At 39.0% G+C, this 19,815-nt stretch overlaps 1 protein-coding gene across 1 annotated transcript; it reads left to right on the top strand.

Moving 5' to 3' along the window:
* Positions 1-6,012: 6,012 nt before the first annotated feature.
* On the top strand, positions 6,013-7,861 carry LOC134322126 (zinc finger protein OZF-like). The gene has a single exon (XM_063003995.1). It carries the CDS (start codon positions 6,013-6,015, stop codon positions 7,288-7,290), a length of 1,278 nt encoding a protein of 425 aa, XP_062860065.1. The 3' UTR covers positions 7,291-7,861.
* Positions 7,862-19,815: the final 11,954 nt, after the last annotated feature.

The raw sequence follows: 19,815 nt of genomic DNA, 5'->3' as shown, positions 1-19,815 counted from the left end.
GGCCCTATTAATGAGACTTTTTAATGCTTTGGGGACTGAGGACACTAATTGTTGCGAATTTTATATTTTGATGGGACACTTTGTTTTACTGGTTACGCGTCAACTAATGACGATCAGTTAAAAAAACTGGCGAAATTTTTGGTAGGTCATTTTTGGGTCAATTGTAGTAGGTGATACAGTGCCGCAGTGAGAAGCGCTGTCACCTCATAGCATGAAGAGCCTGGGTTCTATTCCCCTTTCTGCGTGGAGTTTGCTGGTTCTCGCATGTCCTGCATTTTGATTAATGTATCAAACCCACTGTGATAGAGTGCTAAAAGAGAAAATCAATGAATGGATGGATGAATTGATGAATGAATAAATGAATTATTTATTAATTAATTGATGGATGGACAGGTGGATAAATGGATGGATGGATGAATTGATGGATGGATGGCTATATGGATGAATAAATGAATGAATAAATATATTGATAAATGAATGAATTAATTAATTAATGGACGTATGTATGATGGATAAATAAATTGATGGATGGATATTGGGATAAATGAATGAATGAATAAATTTAATTAAATGATGAATGGATTGATTGAATGAATTAATGAATAAATGAATGAATTATTGAATGGATGGATGAATGAATTGATGGATGGATGAATGAATTGATGGATGAATGAAATAAATAGATGGACTGATGGATGAATGGATAAATAAATTGATGGCTGGATATATAGATGAATTAATGAATTGATGGAAGGAAGGATAAATGGATGAATGAATAAGTGAATTAATTAATGTATGAATAAATTAGTGATTGAATGAATTGATGGATGGATGAATTAATTAATTAATGGATGTATGGATGGATAGATGGATGGATAAATGAATGGATGGATGGATGGATGGATGGATAAATGAATGGATGGATAAATGAATATATGGATGTATGGATGGATGTATGGATAGATGGATGGATAAATGAATGGATGGATGGATGGATGGATGGATGGATGGATGAATATATGTTTGGATGGATGAATGTATGGATGTTTGGATGGATGAATGGATGAATGTATGGATGAATGTATGGATGTTTGGATGGATGAATGGATGAATGGATGGATGTTTGGATGGATGAATGGATGAATGTATGGATGTTTGGATGGATGAATGGATGAATGTATGGATGTTTGAATGGATGAATGTATGGATGTTTGGATGGATGAATGGATGGATGTTTGGATGGATGAATGTTTGGATGGATGAATGGATGAATGTATGGATGTTTGGATGGATGAATGTATGGATTTTTGGATGGATGAATGGATGAATGTATGGATGTTTGGATGGATAAATGTATGGATGTATGAATGGATGAATGTTTGGATGGATGAATGGATGAATGTATGGATGTTTGGATGGATGAATGTATGGATTTTTGGATGGATGAATGGATGAATGTATGGATGTTCGGATGGATAAATGTATGGATGGATGAATGTATGGATGAATGTATGGATGTTCGGATGGATAAATGTATGGATGGATGAATGTATGGATGTTCGGATGGATGAATGTATGGATGGATGAATGTATGGATGTTCGGATGGATAAATGTATGGATGAATGTATGGATGGATGAATGTATGGATGGATGAATGTATGGATGTTCGGATGGATAAATGTATGGATGGATGAATGTATGGATGTTCGGATGGATGAATGTATGGATGGATAAATGTATGGATGTTCGGATGGATGAATGTATGGATGGATGAATATATGGATGTTCGGATGGATGAATGTATGGATGGATGAATGTATGGATGTTCGGATGGATGAATGTATGGATGGATAAATGTATGGATGTTCGGATGGATGAATGTATGGATGGATGAATATATGGATGTTCGGATGGATGAATGTATGGATGGATGAATGTATGGATATTCGGATGGTGCCTCTTTGCTTGGTGCCGTTTAGACTCCAGTGCAGCAGAGGCTACTAAAGGAACTTTTGGGTAACTGTAACGCACCTCAGTTTTAAGAAGAAGTGCATAAGAAGCACAATAGATCATCTTCAGCTAAATAAACCTGCAGCTCCCCTCTGTTTTATTAAATAGATTTATAAACATTTATTTACTCTAATAAACAGAAATCCGCATTCATGAAAACAGGCGGAAAGTGAAAATATGGCTCAGCGTTTGGTTTGCGGCTCGGACCGCAGCACCGGGATTCTGGTTAGTGAAACTAAACTGTATTTACATTTTACTTCCTATAAGCTGTATTTACCAGATTATTACTGATTTGACTGTGTTATTGTTATTGTAGTTCGTATATGATATTTGGTTTGATCTGGATTATGTGAACGCTCTTTCCCAGCCCCGATGGTAGATGCTTTATAGGGTCCACAGACAGGAACGCTCAGATTTAGGATAGATGGTGAAGACCTGTACTGTATTTCTATTCCTAATGTAGGTAACAGTGTGTGTTTCATAAAATCATGTGAGTTACAAAATAATGGGGTTAATGTTAGGATGTCTATGTTCTATTTACCTTTTAGCTTCAATATTCAATCTCTTAATAAATCAATCAATCAATTAATACATAACAAACATCTGATAAGAAATCAGTCATTCATCATTGCTTTTGTTATAAATGTACAAACTAATTATCTTTAACTATGTAAAAGTCTATTTCAATAATACAACTGCACATGTGCTTCTACAAAAGTAAAAAACATTTCTCAAGTATTTCAGAGCACTTTCTGTATGTATGTAAATGTAAATTACAGGAAGACTTCTAAAGGACATTTATTTAATAGTTGTTTTTAATCATTTATGCCACTGTTTTTACTTAAAAAACACTTAAAATAGAAATTTGAGTTATCTTCTATCTTTTGTGTTTGTTGACAGTTCATGTAAATGTACATACATTTATTAGTAATTTGATGTTGAAGGATGTTTGTTAATGGCTTTAATTTTGGTTCATTTTGGCTCCTAATTCCTACTAAGTAAAAGTATTTGACTATGGCTGGTGACTTCTTTGTTTCCATATAAATAAGGGAAGTCTGGCTGTGTTAAAACAAATTATGAGTAAGAGTGGCCCCAATATCATAAAACAATAAACCCAACATGCCACCTAGCACTAAGAAAAGTGTTCAGATTAAAGTGTCTCCGGGGGGGTCAGATATAAACCAAGAAACTGCTGATAAAATTATGCGAGTTACAGAAATAATGTGGTTGATGTTAGGATGTGTATGTATTGCTGTGCATGTGGTGTTTACCTTCCAGCTTTAATATTTGAGTGGTCAATCTCTTAATACATAAATAATCTAACAAACATCTGATAAGAAATCAGTCATTTGTTCTATAAAAAGATGCTAAGTAAACGTCTGTATTTCACAGTATAATACAACTGTTCACATTTCTCAAGCATCTCAAAGTCCTGGTGTTCAAATCATTTTTAAATGTTTTTTTTAGTTCTCCATCTTTATTTTTTGATAGTTTAGAAAAATTTACTTAGAAACTTTCCTTATTAATTTGATGTTGAAGGAAGTTTTTAATGACATTCATTTTGGTGGCAGGACCTCCTAATTCCTCCTAAGTAAAAGTATTTGACTATGGCTGGTGACTTCTTTGTATCCATATAAATAGGGCAAGTTTGGCTGTAGTTTAAAAAGTCTCTGACCAAAATCATTAAAAAACCCAACATGCAATATGTTCAGACAACAATCTCTCCAGTGGTCAGATCTAAACCAAGTCCCTGCTGATAAAATTATGTGAGTTACAAAATAATGTGGTTAATGTTAGGATGTGTATGTTAAAATTTGACTAAACAATTATTTTTATTGTTTTCCACAATAAATAGCCAAACAATAGTGTCCAAAACTACCCAAACCACCAGTTTCACATTAACAACTTAACCGAACCAGTTCAGGAAATTGTACATAGAGCCTTTTATTAGTAATTTGATGTTGAAGGAAGTTAATGGTTTTCATTTTGGTTCATTTTGGCTCCTAATTCCTCCTAAGTAAATGTATTTGACTATGTCTGGTGACTTATTTGTATCCATATAAATAGGGCAAGGTTGGCTGGGGTAAAAAATCTTGGACCAAGCTCATTAAAAACAAACTAACGCTACCTAACCTAACACTTAAAAAAGTGTCTCAATGTCTGGCTGAATTAGGAACTGATAAAACACTTTTACTCTTGCAGATGTTGGCATTGGCTTAAGGACCTGCCACCTTAAAGCTCAACAGAAGTTTGTTGCTGATCATATGGACAAAAAAGCAATAGAGGCTTCTTACTTGGAAGTCAGTCCCTAAACCTGTATGTAAACCTTGCTTGACTGTGGACAGTCACTCATAGTCCAGCAGCTTTTAACTTGTAAGACAACTTAAATTTGTACTTTGGAAGTAAGAACAAACTGACAGAAATCAATAAGATCATAAAACACTTATGCCAGCACTTATGAATGGACGTTAACTTGTAATTTAACAGAATATAGATGCTATTGGAATGTGGCTGTATTGTAAATAAAGAATTAAAGAAAAAACACATGTATGTATTACGCTTGTTAAATTATAGATTTGTGTAGATGTACTAGGGCTGGGCAGTATGATAAAAAATTAAATTAGTATCACTGTATTTTTAAAGATTCTGACAGTTTTTTTTGTATGACTAGTATGTTTTATATGTCTGTGGCTTATTTTGAATTACACCACGTATATAATGAAGGTTTTGAGGACTATAAGCTTTGCTCGGCCCCACAAAATGACACAATATATGATGGAATCAGTACACGTGATTTAGTGCAGTTCTATCTATAATTTTTGTTATTGTTTATTTAATATTTAAGTATTGTACAATGACCCTTAACTCTCCCTTTAACAAATAAAACCACGTTTGCAAACTCAGCTGAACCACTTGACCTGAAGTAAGACAGACTTGGAATCCAGAGTTTTAATTATCGCTCTGAATGATTCTTTCTAGACTGTCTAGAGAGGAATTGTGTCCTTGCATGTGTGGATCGTTACTGCGTTCGTAATGTCGTTGTTTGCAACAGAACGTTTATTTATTGTCCAGTCTGATGAGGGATGCTGTTGTTAGATCAGTGCAGGACTGATAAACTTTCCTTACATTTAACAAGAAATGTAATAAAGTGTTTTAGTTTTCACTTAAGCAATAGAACACGAGAGGGAGTGTGTTATCGCGAATAACATCACGGCTGTGATTTGGTCGCAGGCACGAGCCGAAGGCGAGCTCAAGTGTTCTATTGCTTTTATACAACAGTTTTTACAAAATAAAGAAAGAAAATAAATCAAAGCAGCCCTGAATTTCATAATAAATATGCTTTAATATTGACAATACCTTCCGCCAAAAAGTAGTTCCACAACGAATATAAAGTTTAACACTACAAAGCAGACATCCCAAGTTGCAAAAACTCATTTCAGGGAGGTAAGAACAAGAAGAAAAAGGCAAGAACCTCCGAAGGGAAAAAAAGAAATAAAAAACCTCTCGCACACACCAAAGGATTATGGGTGATAACTGAACTTTTATGAGCTGCTAACTGGGCTATTAAGCTAACTGTTCACGTTACAAACACATTAATGTTCCCTACACAGTGCACTAGATTGTATATCAGATAACGCATTCATGTTCACTACATTGTGCACTAGATAGGGAATTAGATAACTGATTTATGTTCCCTACACAGTGCACTGGATTGTATATCAGACAATGGATTTAAATCGCGATCGGGAAAAAAGTCTGTGTCGCCTGTGTGCACAGTTAGAACGCTTCTCAACCAATCAGATTGTAAGGTCGGAACTAACTGTTGTATAATACCGCTTAGATGTCACAGTTTATAAAACTGGGTCTGCTCCCTAGACTGATTAACATCTCTAAAATATCTTTACTTTTTCTCTAACAGAAATAAATGATGACTCTCCCGTCCATATCTTAAATGTCAAGTGTTGTCTGGTTCACTCCAGCCTCACACCTTACACAGAACAATGGAGGAAGAAATTCAGGCTTTTGGACTCCAGCTCAGTCCCTCAAAAAAGAAACTGTATGAGTGCTTACAGTGCGGGAAGAGTTTCAACGTCCAGTGCAATCTGAAGGTACACCAACGCATTCACACAGGAGAGAAACCCTACACGTGCTTACAGTGTGGAAAGAGCTTCGTCCACAGCAGCAGTCTGAAATCACACCAGTATGTCCATGAGGAAGGAAAACTGTACCACTGCTCCCAGTGTGGAGAGAGCTTTAATGGCTACAGAAATCTAATCCGACACCAGCGCATTCACACAGGAGAAAAACCATACCAGTGTTTGGAGTGCGGAAAGCGTTTTACCCGGCAAGGAACCCTCCGACTACACCAGCGCATTCATACTGGAGAAAAACCCTATCACTGCACGCTCTGCGGGAAAAGTTTCACTTTTCAGGCGAATATCCGCAAACACCAGCACACTCACACAGGAGAGAAGCCGTATCACTGTTCACAGTGTGGGAAAAGTTTTAGCAGCAATTCGAATCTCAGGCAGCATCAGCGCATTCACACAGGAGAGAAACCGCATCAGTGTTCACAATGTGGGAAAAGGTTTATTAAACAGAGTGCTCTCTCGACACACCAGCGCACTCACACAGGTGAGAAACCATATCAGTGCACGCACTGTGGGAAGAGCTTCACTCAAAAGTCTAATCTTCAATACCACCAACAGTGTCACTCAGAAGAGCGGCCGTATCAGTGCTCACAGTGTGGGAAAAGGTTCAGCGCCCAAACCCAACTTCAGCAACACCAGCACAGTCATACAGTAGAGAAACCGTATCAGTGCTTACAGTGCGGAAAGAGTTTTACCCGACAGAGCGATCTCAAAATCCACCAGCGCGTTCACACTGGAGAGAAGCCGTATCACTGTTCCCAGTGCGGGAAGAGCTTCACCCGACAGAGTATCCTTAAACGACATGAGCGCAGTCACAGGGGAGAGAAACCATACCAATGCTTACAATGTGAGAAGAGTTTTACCCGACAAAGTGATCTCAAAATCCACCAGCGTGTTCACACTGGAGAAAAGCCGTACGACTGTTCACACTGCGGGAAGAGTTTCACTCGGCAAAGTATCCTTAAACAACACCAGAACAGTCACAGAGAGGATAACCCGTATCAGTGCTTAGAATGTGGGATTACTTTTGCTGTCGAGACTGATCTCCAAGAGCACCAGTGTGTTCACACAGAGGAGGATTCGTATCACCACTGCGTTAAGACTGAGTCAGTCACGCCTGACACATAAAAATGGTCAGAATTACTGCTTTTGGGTTGGCATGAGTTGTTTACATCTTACATTTAAGGTTGTAAACTGTATGTATTTTTGGGAAGGCCCTTCCCAGTTTCAGCATGACTGTGCTATACACAAAGCAAGGTCCATTACAACCTTGATGTGAAGGAACTCCAGTGGTCTGAACCTCCCCTTCCCCATGACCTCAACCCCACTGGACATATTTGGAATAAATTGTTCTTTCAACTAAATTTGTACTGATTAATGTGTAAAGTTATTTAAAGTTGGAGATGATGTATTGGTTTACTTCATCATTATTCTGCTATTAAAGTTGTTTGTGTACATATGAACACATTTTAATCTGTCGTCTCCTAATCTGTCTTCTAATAGATCGTTTCTTAAGCTGTTGGTTTTCAGATGTACCATTGTTTGTACTGTACTGTACTGTACGTACTGTATTTACCTGTGAATAGCCGTGCAGTGCTGCATTGTAAATGTTATATTTTGTTCCAATTATTTTTATCATCTGTAGATTTAGAAGAGTTCTAATGTAGACAAATGTAATAGTATTTTAATTAAATGTGTAAAAGCTCTATGACAAAAGTTTGGAGTCGTTATTTACATACAGTATAAACACTGTGCCCAGTGTTTCCCAGCACAACCCTCTTCAGAATAAAGTTTATTGTTTGTCTATTAGGATTTTAACATCATGTTTTAAACACCATCTTAGCCATTTTTGTATCTTCTATTCACCTAACTTGCGTGTTGTTGGACTGTGGGAGGAAACCCAAGTAGACACTGGGAGAACGTGCAAACTCCACACAGAAAGGACCGGACTGCTCCACCTGGGACTCAATCCCAGGACTTTCTTGCTGTGAGGCAACAATGCTGCCCATGAGCCACCATACTGCCCCTGTCAGAATAAAGTGGTAAGTAAAAAGTAAAATAAATATCATTTCCAATCTTTAACATTTTAGTTTTAGTATTTTATTTAACATTTTAGTTTTAGTATTGTTTCTGTTGTTTCTATTTGAGCAACATTAGTCAGTGGATTAGTACTTTAACATGCAGGGTAAATTGAATTTTTCTTTGATTTGTTTTCCTTTTTGTACACCTGCAAGGTTAAAGGTAAGTTAACAGAATTAAGGTAAGATCCCTGGCCTTACCAGACAGTAAGTTTGAGCTGGTACCAAGCACCCACTTTAAATAACAAACCAGCAATGCCCACTAAATTATCCCATAAAACCTGCCTTTACAGTATTTGCACAGATCCCAGTGAGATTTCAACACTTCAGGGTAACTATTGAATTCTATCAGAGGAATCAAATTATTCTTTCAATGATCAAATTCTGGCAAAAGAAAAAGATGAATAAACCCTAGACATAGACTATACTCTATACTGAGACCATGCATACACAAAAATCATGACATCAATAAATACTGCTGGGACACCTATAAATAAATAAATATGCTGTGCAGTATGGTAGTACTGCATCCTTCCATGTCTCTTAGAGGTGTACGTTTGACTTTAATGATTAGGGTGGCTAAGTGGGTAGCACTGTCGCCTCACAGCGAGAAGGTCCTGGGTTTGATCCCAAGGTGGGGCGGTACGGGTCCTTTCTGTGTGGAGTTTGCATGTCCGTGTGGGTTTCCTCTGGGAGCTCCGATTTCCTCCCACAGTCCAAAGACGTGCAAGTGAGGTGAATTGGAGACACTAAGTTGTCCATGACTGGATGATGAACCTTGTATATCGAGTAACTACCGTTTCTGTCATGAATGTAACTAAAGTGTAAAACATAACGTTAAAATCCAAACAAACAGACTTTAACGATTGTTAGTGTTAACGATTATTTTAAACAAAATGATTGGACTACTGAGCGAAACTTACAATTAAAATACAATTTAGACAAAGATCATGTTTGTGCAAGCATCGCAAGCAAAGTAAAGGTGTACACTCTCACTTATTTGCCAGATAAACCTTTATTTAAGTTCAGGGGTACAAACCTTAAGAGTTTACTTGTGAGTTTTGTTGGACAAAAGAATCAATTGACATTTCAGACCTGGCTGCTCTTAAGGAAAGTGCACCATAATAAACCATAATAAGAAATATTACATTTGGCTTTTGTAACATGCCTTTTTATAAGGATGGCACAATATTTGGACATTGCAAAGCCTTGTTATATTAATAAGAAGTTTGATGAATACACAGTTTTGAGGAGTTCCGTGCTATTTGAATTATGTTCTAGGTTTTGGAGAGCAGCAGTAACGTCAGTTACACGGTTAGCAATAAGCATTACACTGCATCAAATTTATTTATTTCTTTATTTATTTTTGTATATATTTATATCAAATTTCATGTGAGGCAAAAACTATTTAAAAGCCTGAAACCCAATAAATGTTACAGAATAATAAAAAAAACGTAATGCAGTTAGATAACTTAGACTAGCATCACGCTGTTGTTGAGTAAGAAGGTAACGGCTAAGCTAACGGCTAATGATTAAATGTAGATAGTTACGCTACGTTTTCTTTGGTTTTTCTACAAAATAAATTTAATTAGAAGATAAAGGCTTCTTGGTGCACTAGATGGCAGTGTTTATTTATTTTACTCTACACGGCGGGTCTTTAAAATGACAGACTTTAACTCCTGAGTCTATGTTTAAACAGAGAAATCCCCATAAAGGTTATTTTTTAACTTTTATTTTTATCGTGGTACAAAAAAACCTGGACGATGCCATACTGATGACCGACTGACCACTTCTGTGGTTTTGTTCTCTTGTTTAATCAAAATTGTAACCGAGCACGTGGAACAGGTAGCAGAAAGTGGATCGCCCAGGGTCGGCTTTAGCCATGTGGTCTACTTTTTTAATTTTTCATCCAGTTACACACAGTTTCTGCGTCTCGCCACCCATGTTAATGACCTTTCTGCAAGAATAACGTCACCATTAATTCGCAGATTTAGCGCAATTAGTGCAATTATCGTTAACTGCCACTTTGATGGCCAACTCGTTACTCCACAAGGTCCCTCAGGCAGCACTGTGAAGAAACAACAGGATGCAAAATAACTTTAGCTCATAGAAAACCGGGACATTAAGTGTCCTGGGAGGGAGTTTCCGGGAATGACTGTTAAAGAAGGACAATCCTGGGAAAACTGGGTCAGGTGGCAAACCCTAATGCCAAGTTCACCCTACACGTCAGGTCACCTATCACCAAGTGGAATCACTGGCGAGCTTCTTTGGTCTCCCAAACTACGTTTTGTTACGAAAACAAACGTAACGAAGTGACGAGGGGTTTAATGATACCACGTCCAAAAATGTACGTCAACAAGTAGAGAGCGATCAAAGTTTGTGCGCTGATGTGCAGCGTAAAATCAACGAGAAAAAATAAATGAATCTGAGTGGATTTGGCTACGTGAACAGTATGGATTGTTCTGTAGTGAGTTGGAGGTTAATAAATATTTTTTGCAATGCAGCGTGGGTGTTTTGTAGAGAACGATCAGGTCAGAAATAATGTAAAACTTGTGTGTGTGCTGATGTATTCTGATATAAACTATATTACGCCCCTGTCCCACCTGTTTACACTTCTCCCCTGCGTTTCTCATTGGCTGTTCAACATAGAACTCATTGCCAGTCGGGCAACTCATATCCAGATATTTGACATGCTAGATATATTTCTTGTCACTGTGTCTAGACTTTATCTCCAACAAGGCAGGTCTGCAAAAGCTTGTGAGAGATGTTGGCTTAATGGTGGGTAGTTTGACTGCACCCGTAGCAATTTTGCCAAAAGGTAAACTGGTCAAAAACTGGTCTGGATTGTCAGATGTTATCCAAAATACAGTTAAAAAACCAAGATCTGCTATTGAAAGCTGCTGAAGCATGGATGACCCGTCCACAGTGAAGCTTGCTTTGCATCAGTACATTTTTGTTTTATTTACTAAATTCTACTCACAGAAGAAAAACAGCTACAGAAATGATTGAAATCCCAAATTTAAATAACATCCCTAGTACTACTTGGTATTAAATTTTTACTACATTTTAAATCCTTTCTAATACTCTACAAAGCTGAAGGTATCTGAACATCTCACTGTGAGCTCTTTGGCCGTCCCATTCCAATACCATGAGCATTAACATGATGTTGACCCCCCTTTATAGTGGCTATTACAGCAATTAGTCCTCCGAGAAGGCTTTCCGCAAGGTTTAAATCGTGTCTATTAAAAAAAGGAGCATTTGTTAGGTCAGACACTGAGATTAGACCCAATCTAGCTTGCAATCACTGCAATTCCAAAGGTGTTTAATGAGGTTGAAGTCAGAGCTCTGTGCAGGCTACCTGGGTTGTTTTACACCACAAAGTTGTAAGAATATAAATGGATTTCATTTTATATTGTCAGACCGCATGAGCTCATTGGACGTCCAATTCCAAAACCACAGACGTTAACGTGTGGTTGCAGATATAACAGTCTCCACTCTTTTGAGAAGGCTTCCAACGTGATTTTAAATTTAGTTAATAGTGAGGTCTGGTCCTGATGCTCTGTGCAGGCTACCTGGATGTTCTACACCACAACTTTGTCACAAAGTTGTAAGTTGTAAGGATATAAATTGATTTGATTTCAAGTGTTTTACACACTGAGAAGCAAATGTTGTGGGACATACTTTGGGACATCTAGTGTATACGTATAGTAAAATAGTAAACAGATAGCTTCAGTAAAGTGGTGTGTCTGCGCTTGCTGTCTGAAGTTGCTTCTTACATCCCCAGAGATCAGATTGTCTGGCTACGGGAGTCATCACAAAATAAAAAAAAGAGGTCGCAAGACCTCGGTGGGATTGATTTTCAGGGACGCAAATTGCTGCAGTGCGTTTGATTGGGACAGAGGGCAGAAAGTGTGTGTGTGTAATGACAGCGTGTGTGTAACTCCACAATCGGGTCACTCTATACACAGCACCATTAGTGCACACTGCAGGCTGGAACGGCTGAATGTGAGCAGATCGATGGTCACATTAATGCTTCAGTTTTAGACAGATTGATTTACGCTGAAAGGCCCATCAGCTTCGAGTCCTGTTATTTTTTCCTCGCTTCACCGTCTTCACCGTCTTCACTTTCATATTTTATTTCATCACGTGAGCATATAATAGCACCGAAGCGCCTCTAATTGGCCTGTTTTTGCCCAATTTCCCATTTCTTTTGAGCCCATCATCTCTGCAGGCAGGTTATTTTTCGCTGTATTTTCTGTAAATGATGACGATTTTCTTGTCAGACCTCGACCGTGGATCAGACTCTTTGCGGTCAGATAGGCTCATGTTCGGCTTTAAGCTGAAAATATATGAGCGAATGTAAGGAGAGACGCGACGTGGAGAGTTTAACTTGATAAGATACGGTGCGTTCTATTAAATTACTGCAGATGGCAGTGGATTATTTGTCAGTTAATGGAAACTTGACGCAGATGGAGAAACATTTCTGAAAATTCTATTATTGTTATTGTTGTATAGAAGCTATAGGACTGGAAAAGTAGACTGGAAAGTTCATGTGGTTACTTGAACTTCTGGTCTGGTCAGACCACATACACTGTACTAACTGTGAGATATAACAGCGTCCACTCTTTTTAGAAGGCTTCCAACATGATTTAAAATTTAGTCAATTGTAAGGTCTGGTCCTGATGCTGGTGTCACAAAAACAGGGCTTCTGGGACAGAAAACGCCCTTTTCAAATGGTTTCCACAAAGATGGAAGCATTTATCATATTTTACATAAATATTTTGATACAATTTTAGCAATATGTGTAGCTTAACAAGCCAATTTAATAACCAGTAGGCTGATCACACTCTTTTGGCATATACACTGATCAGCCATAATATTAAAACTGCCTCCTTGTTTCGACATTCCATTTTATCAGCTCCACTTACCATATAGAAGCACTTTGTAGTCCTACAATTACTGACTGTAGTCCATCTGTTTCTCTGCATGCTTTGTTAGCCCCCTTTCATGCTGTTCTTCAATGGTCAGGACCCCACAGGACCACCACAGAGCAGGTATTATTTAGGTGGTGGATCATTCTCAGCACTGCAGTGACACTGACATGGTGGTGGTGTGTTAGTGTGTGTTGTGCTGGTATGAGTGGATCAGACACAGCAGCGCTGCTGGAGTTTGTAAATACCGTGTCCAGTTACTGTCCACTCTATTAGACACGCCTACCTAGTTGGTCCACCTTGTAGATGTAAAGTCAGAGACGATCGCTCATCTATTGCTGCTGTTTGAGTTGGTCATCTTCTAGACCTTCATCAGTGGTCACAGGACACTGCACACGGGCGCTGTTGGCTGGATGTTTTTGGTTGGTGGACTATTCTCAGTCCAGCAGTGACAGTGAGGTGTTTAAAAACTTCATCAGTGCTGCTGTGTCTGATCCACTCATATTAGCACAACACACACTAACACACCACCACCAAAAAATTTTTTTTTAATCCGACTAAATAAATGAATAATTTGTTGCATGTGTGGAACGTTTGTGCACCCTACAAAGTCAGTAACACAGGCAGATACCACAACTCACAGATGCTCAGATTCTGATTCTTTCTATTCTTGTTTCTAAGTCGTCAGAGTCCCGGGAACCTTAAGGGCCATTCTGAGACTTTCCTTTGATCAGATTTGTTGTACTGTCTGTTAAAATCCGCACTGTGGGAATGAGAAAGACGTCGCTTCATGAGACAGACTGTCGACCACTGTAATGAGTTCATTTGGAATGAGTGTGGATTTCATTGCTTGTTTTTTGTTGTTGTTTTTGCCAATTTGCCGCCGTATGATCACTGAAATGTATCATGCTGTATGATTTCTTCATAGGGGGCTCACTCTGAATTTAGTGAGGTCACTGGGGGTTCCAGACCTCTTGTCACAGGAGCACTGGCCCTGCCTAAAACCACCAGTGCCGGAAAACGACAAAGTGTGAATCTGAGCTGAATTTGCATTAGTGTGGAATAAGCGTCAGATCCAGGGTTACAGCTCCACATGTATCTGTGTAAATCTGGATTTTCCTCCCTGTTTCACTTCTAAACTTGTGTTACAGCTCGAACTTCTGAGAAACTGTGAGAATCAGAATCAGCTTCTCCCAAAGTCTAAAACGCTTCTGGTTGAAAATAAAGCTTAACGTGGTTTAATGTAGTAAAAGAAGGAGACAGGAGCACTAAACTTCTCTTCATTATTACTGCTCATAAGTTCCTTCACTAATCACATTCATCACTCGCTGCTTTAGTACAATAAGTCACGTTAAGCTTTGTGCGTCACTGGCACAATCCGTAGGAAATAACTGCACAGCAGTGCAAAAGTGGTGTTGCCGCTTATGTGAATGCGCCGGTACTGAACGGAATACAGCATTCCAAGATCAAGCATGTCCACAATTAAGAAGCGTAAGGAAACAATAAAGAAGCAAAGCTAAAGTGCAGCTTTTCTTGTATTTAACTGTTTTTAATTGTATTTCAGTGTTTTTATATTATATTTGTGTTATTTTCAGTGTACAGTATACCCTTGAGTTACGAACGGTTTACCATACGAACATTTCGGGTTACAAACAATCTTTTTCAACTTAATGTATGAACAAATTTCGGATTACGAACAGAAATTCGCGAAACACGTACTAGTTGACTCCAACCGTCTCTCTCTCTCTTTCTCTCTCTCTCTCTCTCTCTATAGATATATATATATATATATACAGTGTATCACAAAAGTGAGTACACCCCTCACATTTCTGCAAATATTTCATTATATCTTTTCATGGGACAACACTATAGACATGAAACTTGGATATAACTTAGAGTAGTCAGTGTACAGCTTGTATAGCAGTGTAGATTTACTGTCTTCTGAAAATAACTCAACACACAGCCATTAATGTCTAAATAGCTGGCAACATAAGTGAGTACACCCCACAGTGAACATGTCCAAATTGTGCCCAAATGTGTCGTTGTCCCTCCCTGGTGTCATGTGTCAAGGTCCCAGGTGTAAATGGGGAGCAGGGCTGTTAAATTTGGTGTTTTGGGTACAATTCTCTCATACTGGCCACTGGATATTCAACATGGCACCTCATGGCAAAGAACTCTCTGAGGATGTGAGAAATAGAATTGTTGCTCTCCACAAAGATGGCCTGGGCTATAAGAAGATTGCTAACACCCTGAAACTGAGCTACAGCATGGTGGCCAAGGTCATACAGCGGTTTTCCAGGACAGGTTCCACTCGGAACAGGCTTCGCCAGGGTCGACCAAAGAAGTCGAGTCCACGTGTTCGGCGTCATATCCAGAGGTTGGCTTTAAAAAATAGACACATGAGTGCTGCCAGCATTGCTGCAGAGGTTGAAGACGTGGGAGGTCAGCCTGTCAGTGCTCAGACCATACGCCGCACACTGCATCAACTCGGTCTGCATGGTCGTCATCCCAGAAGGAAGCTGACGCACAAGAAAGCCAGCAAACAGTTTGCTGAAAACAAGCAGTCCAAGAACATGGATTACTGGAATGCCCTGTGGTCTGACGAGACCAAGATAAACTTGTTTGGCTCAGATGGTGTCCAGCATGTGTGGCGGCGCCCTGGTGAGAAGTACCAAGACAACTGTATCTTGCCTACAGTCAAGCATGGTGGTGGTAGCATCATGGTCTTGGGCTGCATGAGTGTTGCTGGCACTGGGGAGCTGCAGTTCATTGAGGGAAACATGAATTCCAACATGTACTGTGACATTCTGAAACAGAGCATGATCCCCTCCCTTCAAAAACTGGGCCTCATGGCAGTTTTCCAACAGGATAACGACCCCAAACACAACCTCCAAGATGACAACTGCCTTGCTGAGGAAGCTGAAGGTAAAGGTGATGGACTAAACCCAATTGAGCACCTGTGGCGCATCCTCAAGTGGAAGGTGGAGGAGTTCAAGGTGTCTAACATCCACCAGCTCCGTGATGTCATCATGGAGGAGTGGAAGAGGATTCCAGTAGCAACCTGTGCAGCTCTGGTGAATTCCATGCCCAGGAGGGTTAAGGCAGTGCTGGATAATAATGGTGGTCACACAAAATATTGACACTTTGGGCACAATTTGGACATGTTCACTGTGGGGTGTACTCACTTATGTTGCAGCTATTTAGACATTAATGGCTGTGTGTTGAGTTATTTTCAGAAGACAGTAAATCTACACTGCTATACAAGTTGTACACTGACTACTCTAAGTTATATCCAAGTTTTATTTCTATAGTGTTGTCCCATGAAAAGATATAATCAAATATTTGCAGAAATGTGAGGGGTGTACTCACTTTTGTGATACACTGTATATATACAGCACAGCGGACAGTGTTTTTCTGGTGTTTTCTTTATAGTTTGTAAAATTCAATATTAAAATGTCCCCAAAGAATGTGCAGTAAAAGTATAGTGGTGAGAAAATGAACAAATCTATTACATTTGTTGTTGTATAATTACTCCTGTATGTGTCACTGTGTATTAGACAGAGGGGACAGTGAGTGAGAGAGAAGAAGGAATTCGGCTCAGTAAAGTATTCTTTCTTTCGTGCAATTACACCTACAATATACAACACTATCGAAATAAAGAAGGAAATAATAGAGAAATATGAGAGTTATTGTTGTTTCTGGTAGATACATTTTATATAAAAAGAAGGAAATGTATTATGGTGTATAGTACAGCACACGTACTGTACTGAAATGTGATGTGTGTTTATGTACAGTACTACTGTGTATTGTTGTTTATTATTGTTTATTACAGGAATGTCTATTCTATAATTTAAGATTAAGGGAGAATATACTTGTATTTATAACAAAAAAGAGCATTTAAGACATTAGAGAGGTTAGGGGTAAAGAACAGCCCTTCAGAACCAATTACATTCATTCATTCATTCATTCAAGTCAAGGGTGTACTGTATACGAGTCAAAAACAACCTCATTATCTTACATTAGTCTAAAATATCTGCAGTTCCAGGGGACCATGGAGGCATTAACAGGTTTCCCAAACATCCTTATGGGGAAAAAATACCTTGAAACTCAACGTCTTTAAAACTCAACACCACTCCCAGAACCGACTGGCGTCGAGTTTCAAGGTCCCGCTGTATATGGATACAGTAACTTCATAATCTTTCTAAAATGCTACAAGGGCAGTTGTAGCCTAGCGGTTAAGATACTGGACTAGTAATCGAAAGGTCGCTGGTTCAAGCCCCACCACTGCCAGGTTGCCACCGTTGGGCCCTTGAGCAAGGCTCTTAACCCTCAATTGCTTAGACTGTATACTGTCACAGTACTGTAAGTCACTTTGGGTAAAGTCTCCTAAATGCTAAAAATGTACATGTAAATATGCAGCAGCAATTCCTGATGATGAGTATTAGTTTTAAGATGTGATGTTTAATGGAGATGACTGGGATTGTGCAGTTTGATTGGTTCAAGTGTTCAAGAGTAACTGTAATGAAGGGTGTCGAGTCAATATGGAAGGCGTTTATGGACTATGCTCAGGGAGCCATAGGGAGGCTGTTCTTCTTTTTTGGCCAGGGGTTTCCAAACATTCACCATATTAACTGTCACAAAAACCTCCCAAACTAATATAAGTCCTTTTATAAAATCACTATGTTTGGTTTTTGTCTTACTCTGTAAAACAGCGGGAGTGTTAAAAATGAAGCTTACATCTCCAGCAGACCCCCCCACTGTCATGCTCCAGAGAAGAAAACAGGCCCTGGGAATCAGTGCCGAGGTCACAGGAGCAGCAGACTGGTACTCGCCTCTGGCTTTCACGGTGAAGACAAATGGCCACACAGATAGTAAATGAGCGGTGACCTACAGTGCTGCTCTGGAAAGTGTGGCGCTGCCTCTGCCAGGCTGATCTGGCATTAGGTTCAGTATATAAAAACATCAGTATATTATTACTATGAAGGAGCTATAGCAGGGTGTCCAAACACGGGGCCACAGAGTCTTTAGTAATAAATAAATCAAAATATAATAGTAAGAGCTCCCTGATTACTGATGATCTATCGTCCACAGTGTCGTGATTCCACTCACCAGTTTATAATCCTGTTTTTTTTTTTTATTATACTTCTTTAAATTAAACATACCCACTTCCTTTTGAACCCAGCACGTCTCGACTGCAAAATATCAGGGATCCCCGAACAGCGGAAGACACATTGACTACTCTAAATTGGAAGACAATTAATATATATACATATAAGAAAATATAAAGTTGACCCACTATAAAGCAGGGTTATATATATATATATATATATATATATATGAAACCCTGCTTTGTAGTGGGTCAACTTTATATTTTCTTTAAAACACGAACTCGTTAGAAAGCCGATCGAGCGTTTCATTACCACGTCATCTGTGTGACGCAAACTGAATAAATGCAAATGACAGCATTTCTTACTAACAATTACAATCAGAAGCTCTGATTGGTTCAGAAAGTGTTTCTTCCAACCATTAGCGCCAATTCTGTAGGAGCGTTCCATTCACCCAAGTTGTTCCTGTGAAGTGCACTACGTAGGGTATTCAACCATTTTCAGTGAGATTCCAATCCAAAGGTAACAAAAATGTTCAAATGAAGTGAACTTCAGATAAAACTGTCACACGTAACTAATGTTAACACATGCTGGCGCTAGGGACTCTTGTTGTTTACGAGTCACAGAAGGGTCATCCAATGTAGTTGATCAGAATTACTAAAAAGAAAATTTGAGACCATGCCACAAACATTCAAACCCAGTTTCCAAAAAGGTACAATAGCAAGTAAAACACAAATACAGACAGTATTGTGTAATTTGAATATGTTGGGACAGGAACACTGATTAGCAATCTAAAACGATGGTTCCTCATGCACTATCCATGAGATCACCAGGAAACAGAAATCCAGGTAAACACTCCAGCAGAAACCAAAAGAGAACCTGGGTGCGACGCTTCCACCTCATCAATCCACCACTGAGTAACGACCCAAATGTTCACCAGAGAAAAACAGACAGGAGAGCAGAAACTGGCAGCGGCTACAAACTTGACGTGCCGTCACGCTACTCATGGAAAAACTCAAACCAGCAGGGTGCTACGACGGATACAAAACTAGAAAGCTGTTATTGTTTACTGACCGAGTTACGAAGAGTGAGAGGACTCAGTCCTGAGCTGAGTCCCAGCTCTGTTTACTAGGTGTAGCTAGTAAAGAGTCGACCAGAGGCTATAACACATGACCATCCATCGTACTGTATAACTGTAACTCTCCATAACACCACAATATAAGTGCATTACAAGGTGAAATAACATAGATGTTCACACACTATGTATTACACCAACCAGGCATAACATTATGACCACTGAGAGGTGAAGTGAATAACACTGATTATCTCATCATCACGGCACCTGTTAGTGCGGGGCAGCCCCGGTTCTGGACTGCTTTGCTTGGGGGGGGCAGTAAAACCTAATGAGGGGGCATGTTGATAGTCATGTTTTTGAAGCCAGAAATATATTCAAGGCTTGATTTGTGCATGAATGATGACAGCCAAGCTATTGATACTGGCTTAAAGTGATGTATGAGGTAAAGAAATAAAAATGCATGT

The sequence above is a fragment of the Trichomycterus rosablanca genome, chromosome 10 (assembly GCF_030014385.1).
Source record: "Trichomycterus rosablanca isolate fTriRos1 chromosome 10, fTriRos1.hap1, whole genome shotgun sequence".
In the NCBI taxonomy this organism is placed as follows: domain Eukaryota; kingdom Metazoa; phylum Chordata; class Actinopteri; order Siluriformes; family Trichomycteridae; genus Trichomycterus; species Trichomycterus rosablanca.
The sequence above is the reverse complement of the archived record's forward strand: the minus strand, read 5'-3'. Positions and strand labels throughout refer to the sequence as shown.

Coding starts and splice junctions, on each gene's coding strand:
- LOC134322126 (XM_063003995.1), top strand. CDS start 6,013: ATGGAGGAAGAAATTCAGGCTTTTGGACTCCAGCTCAGTCCCTCAAAA.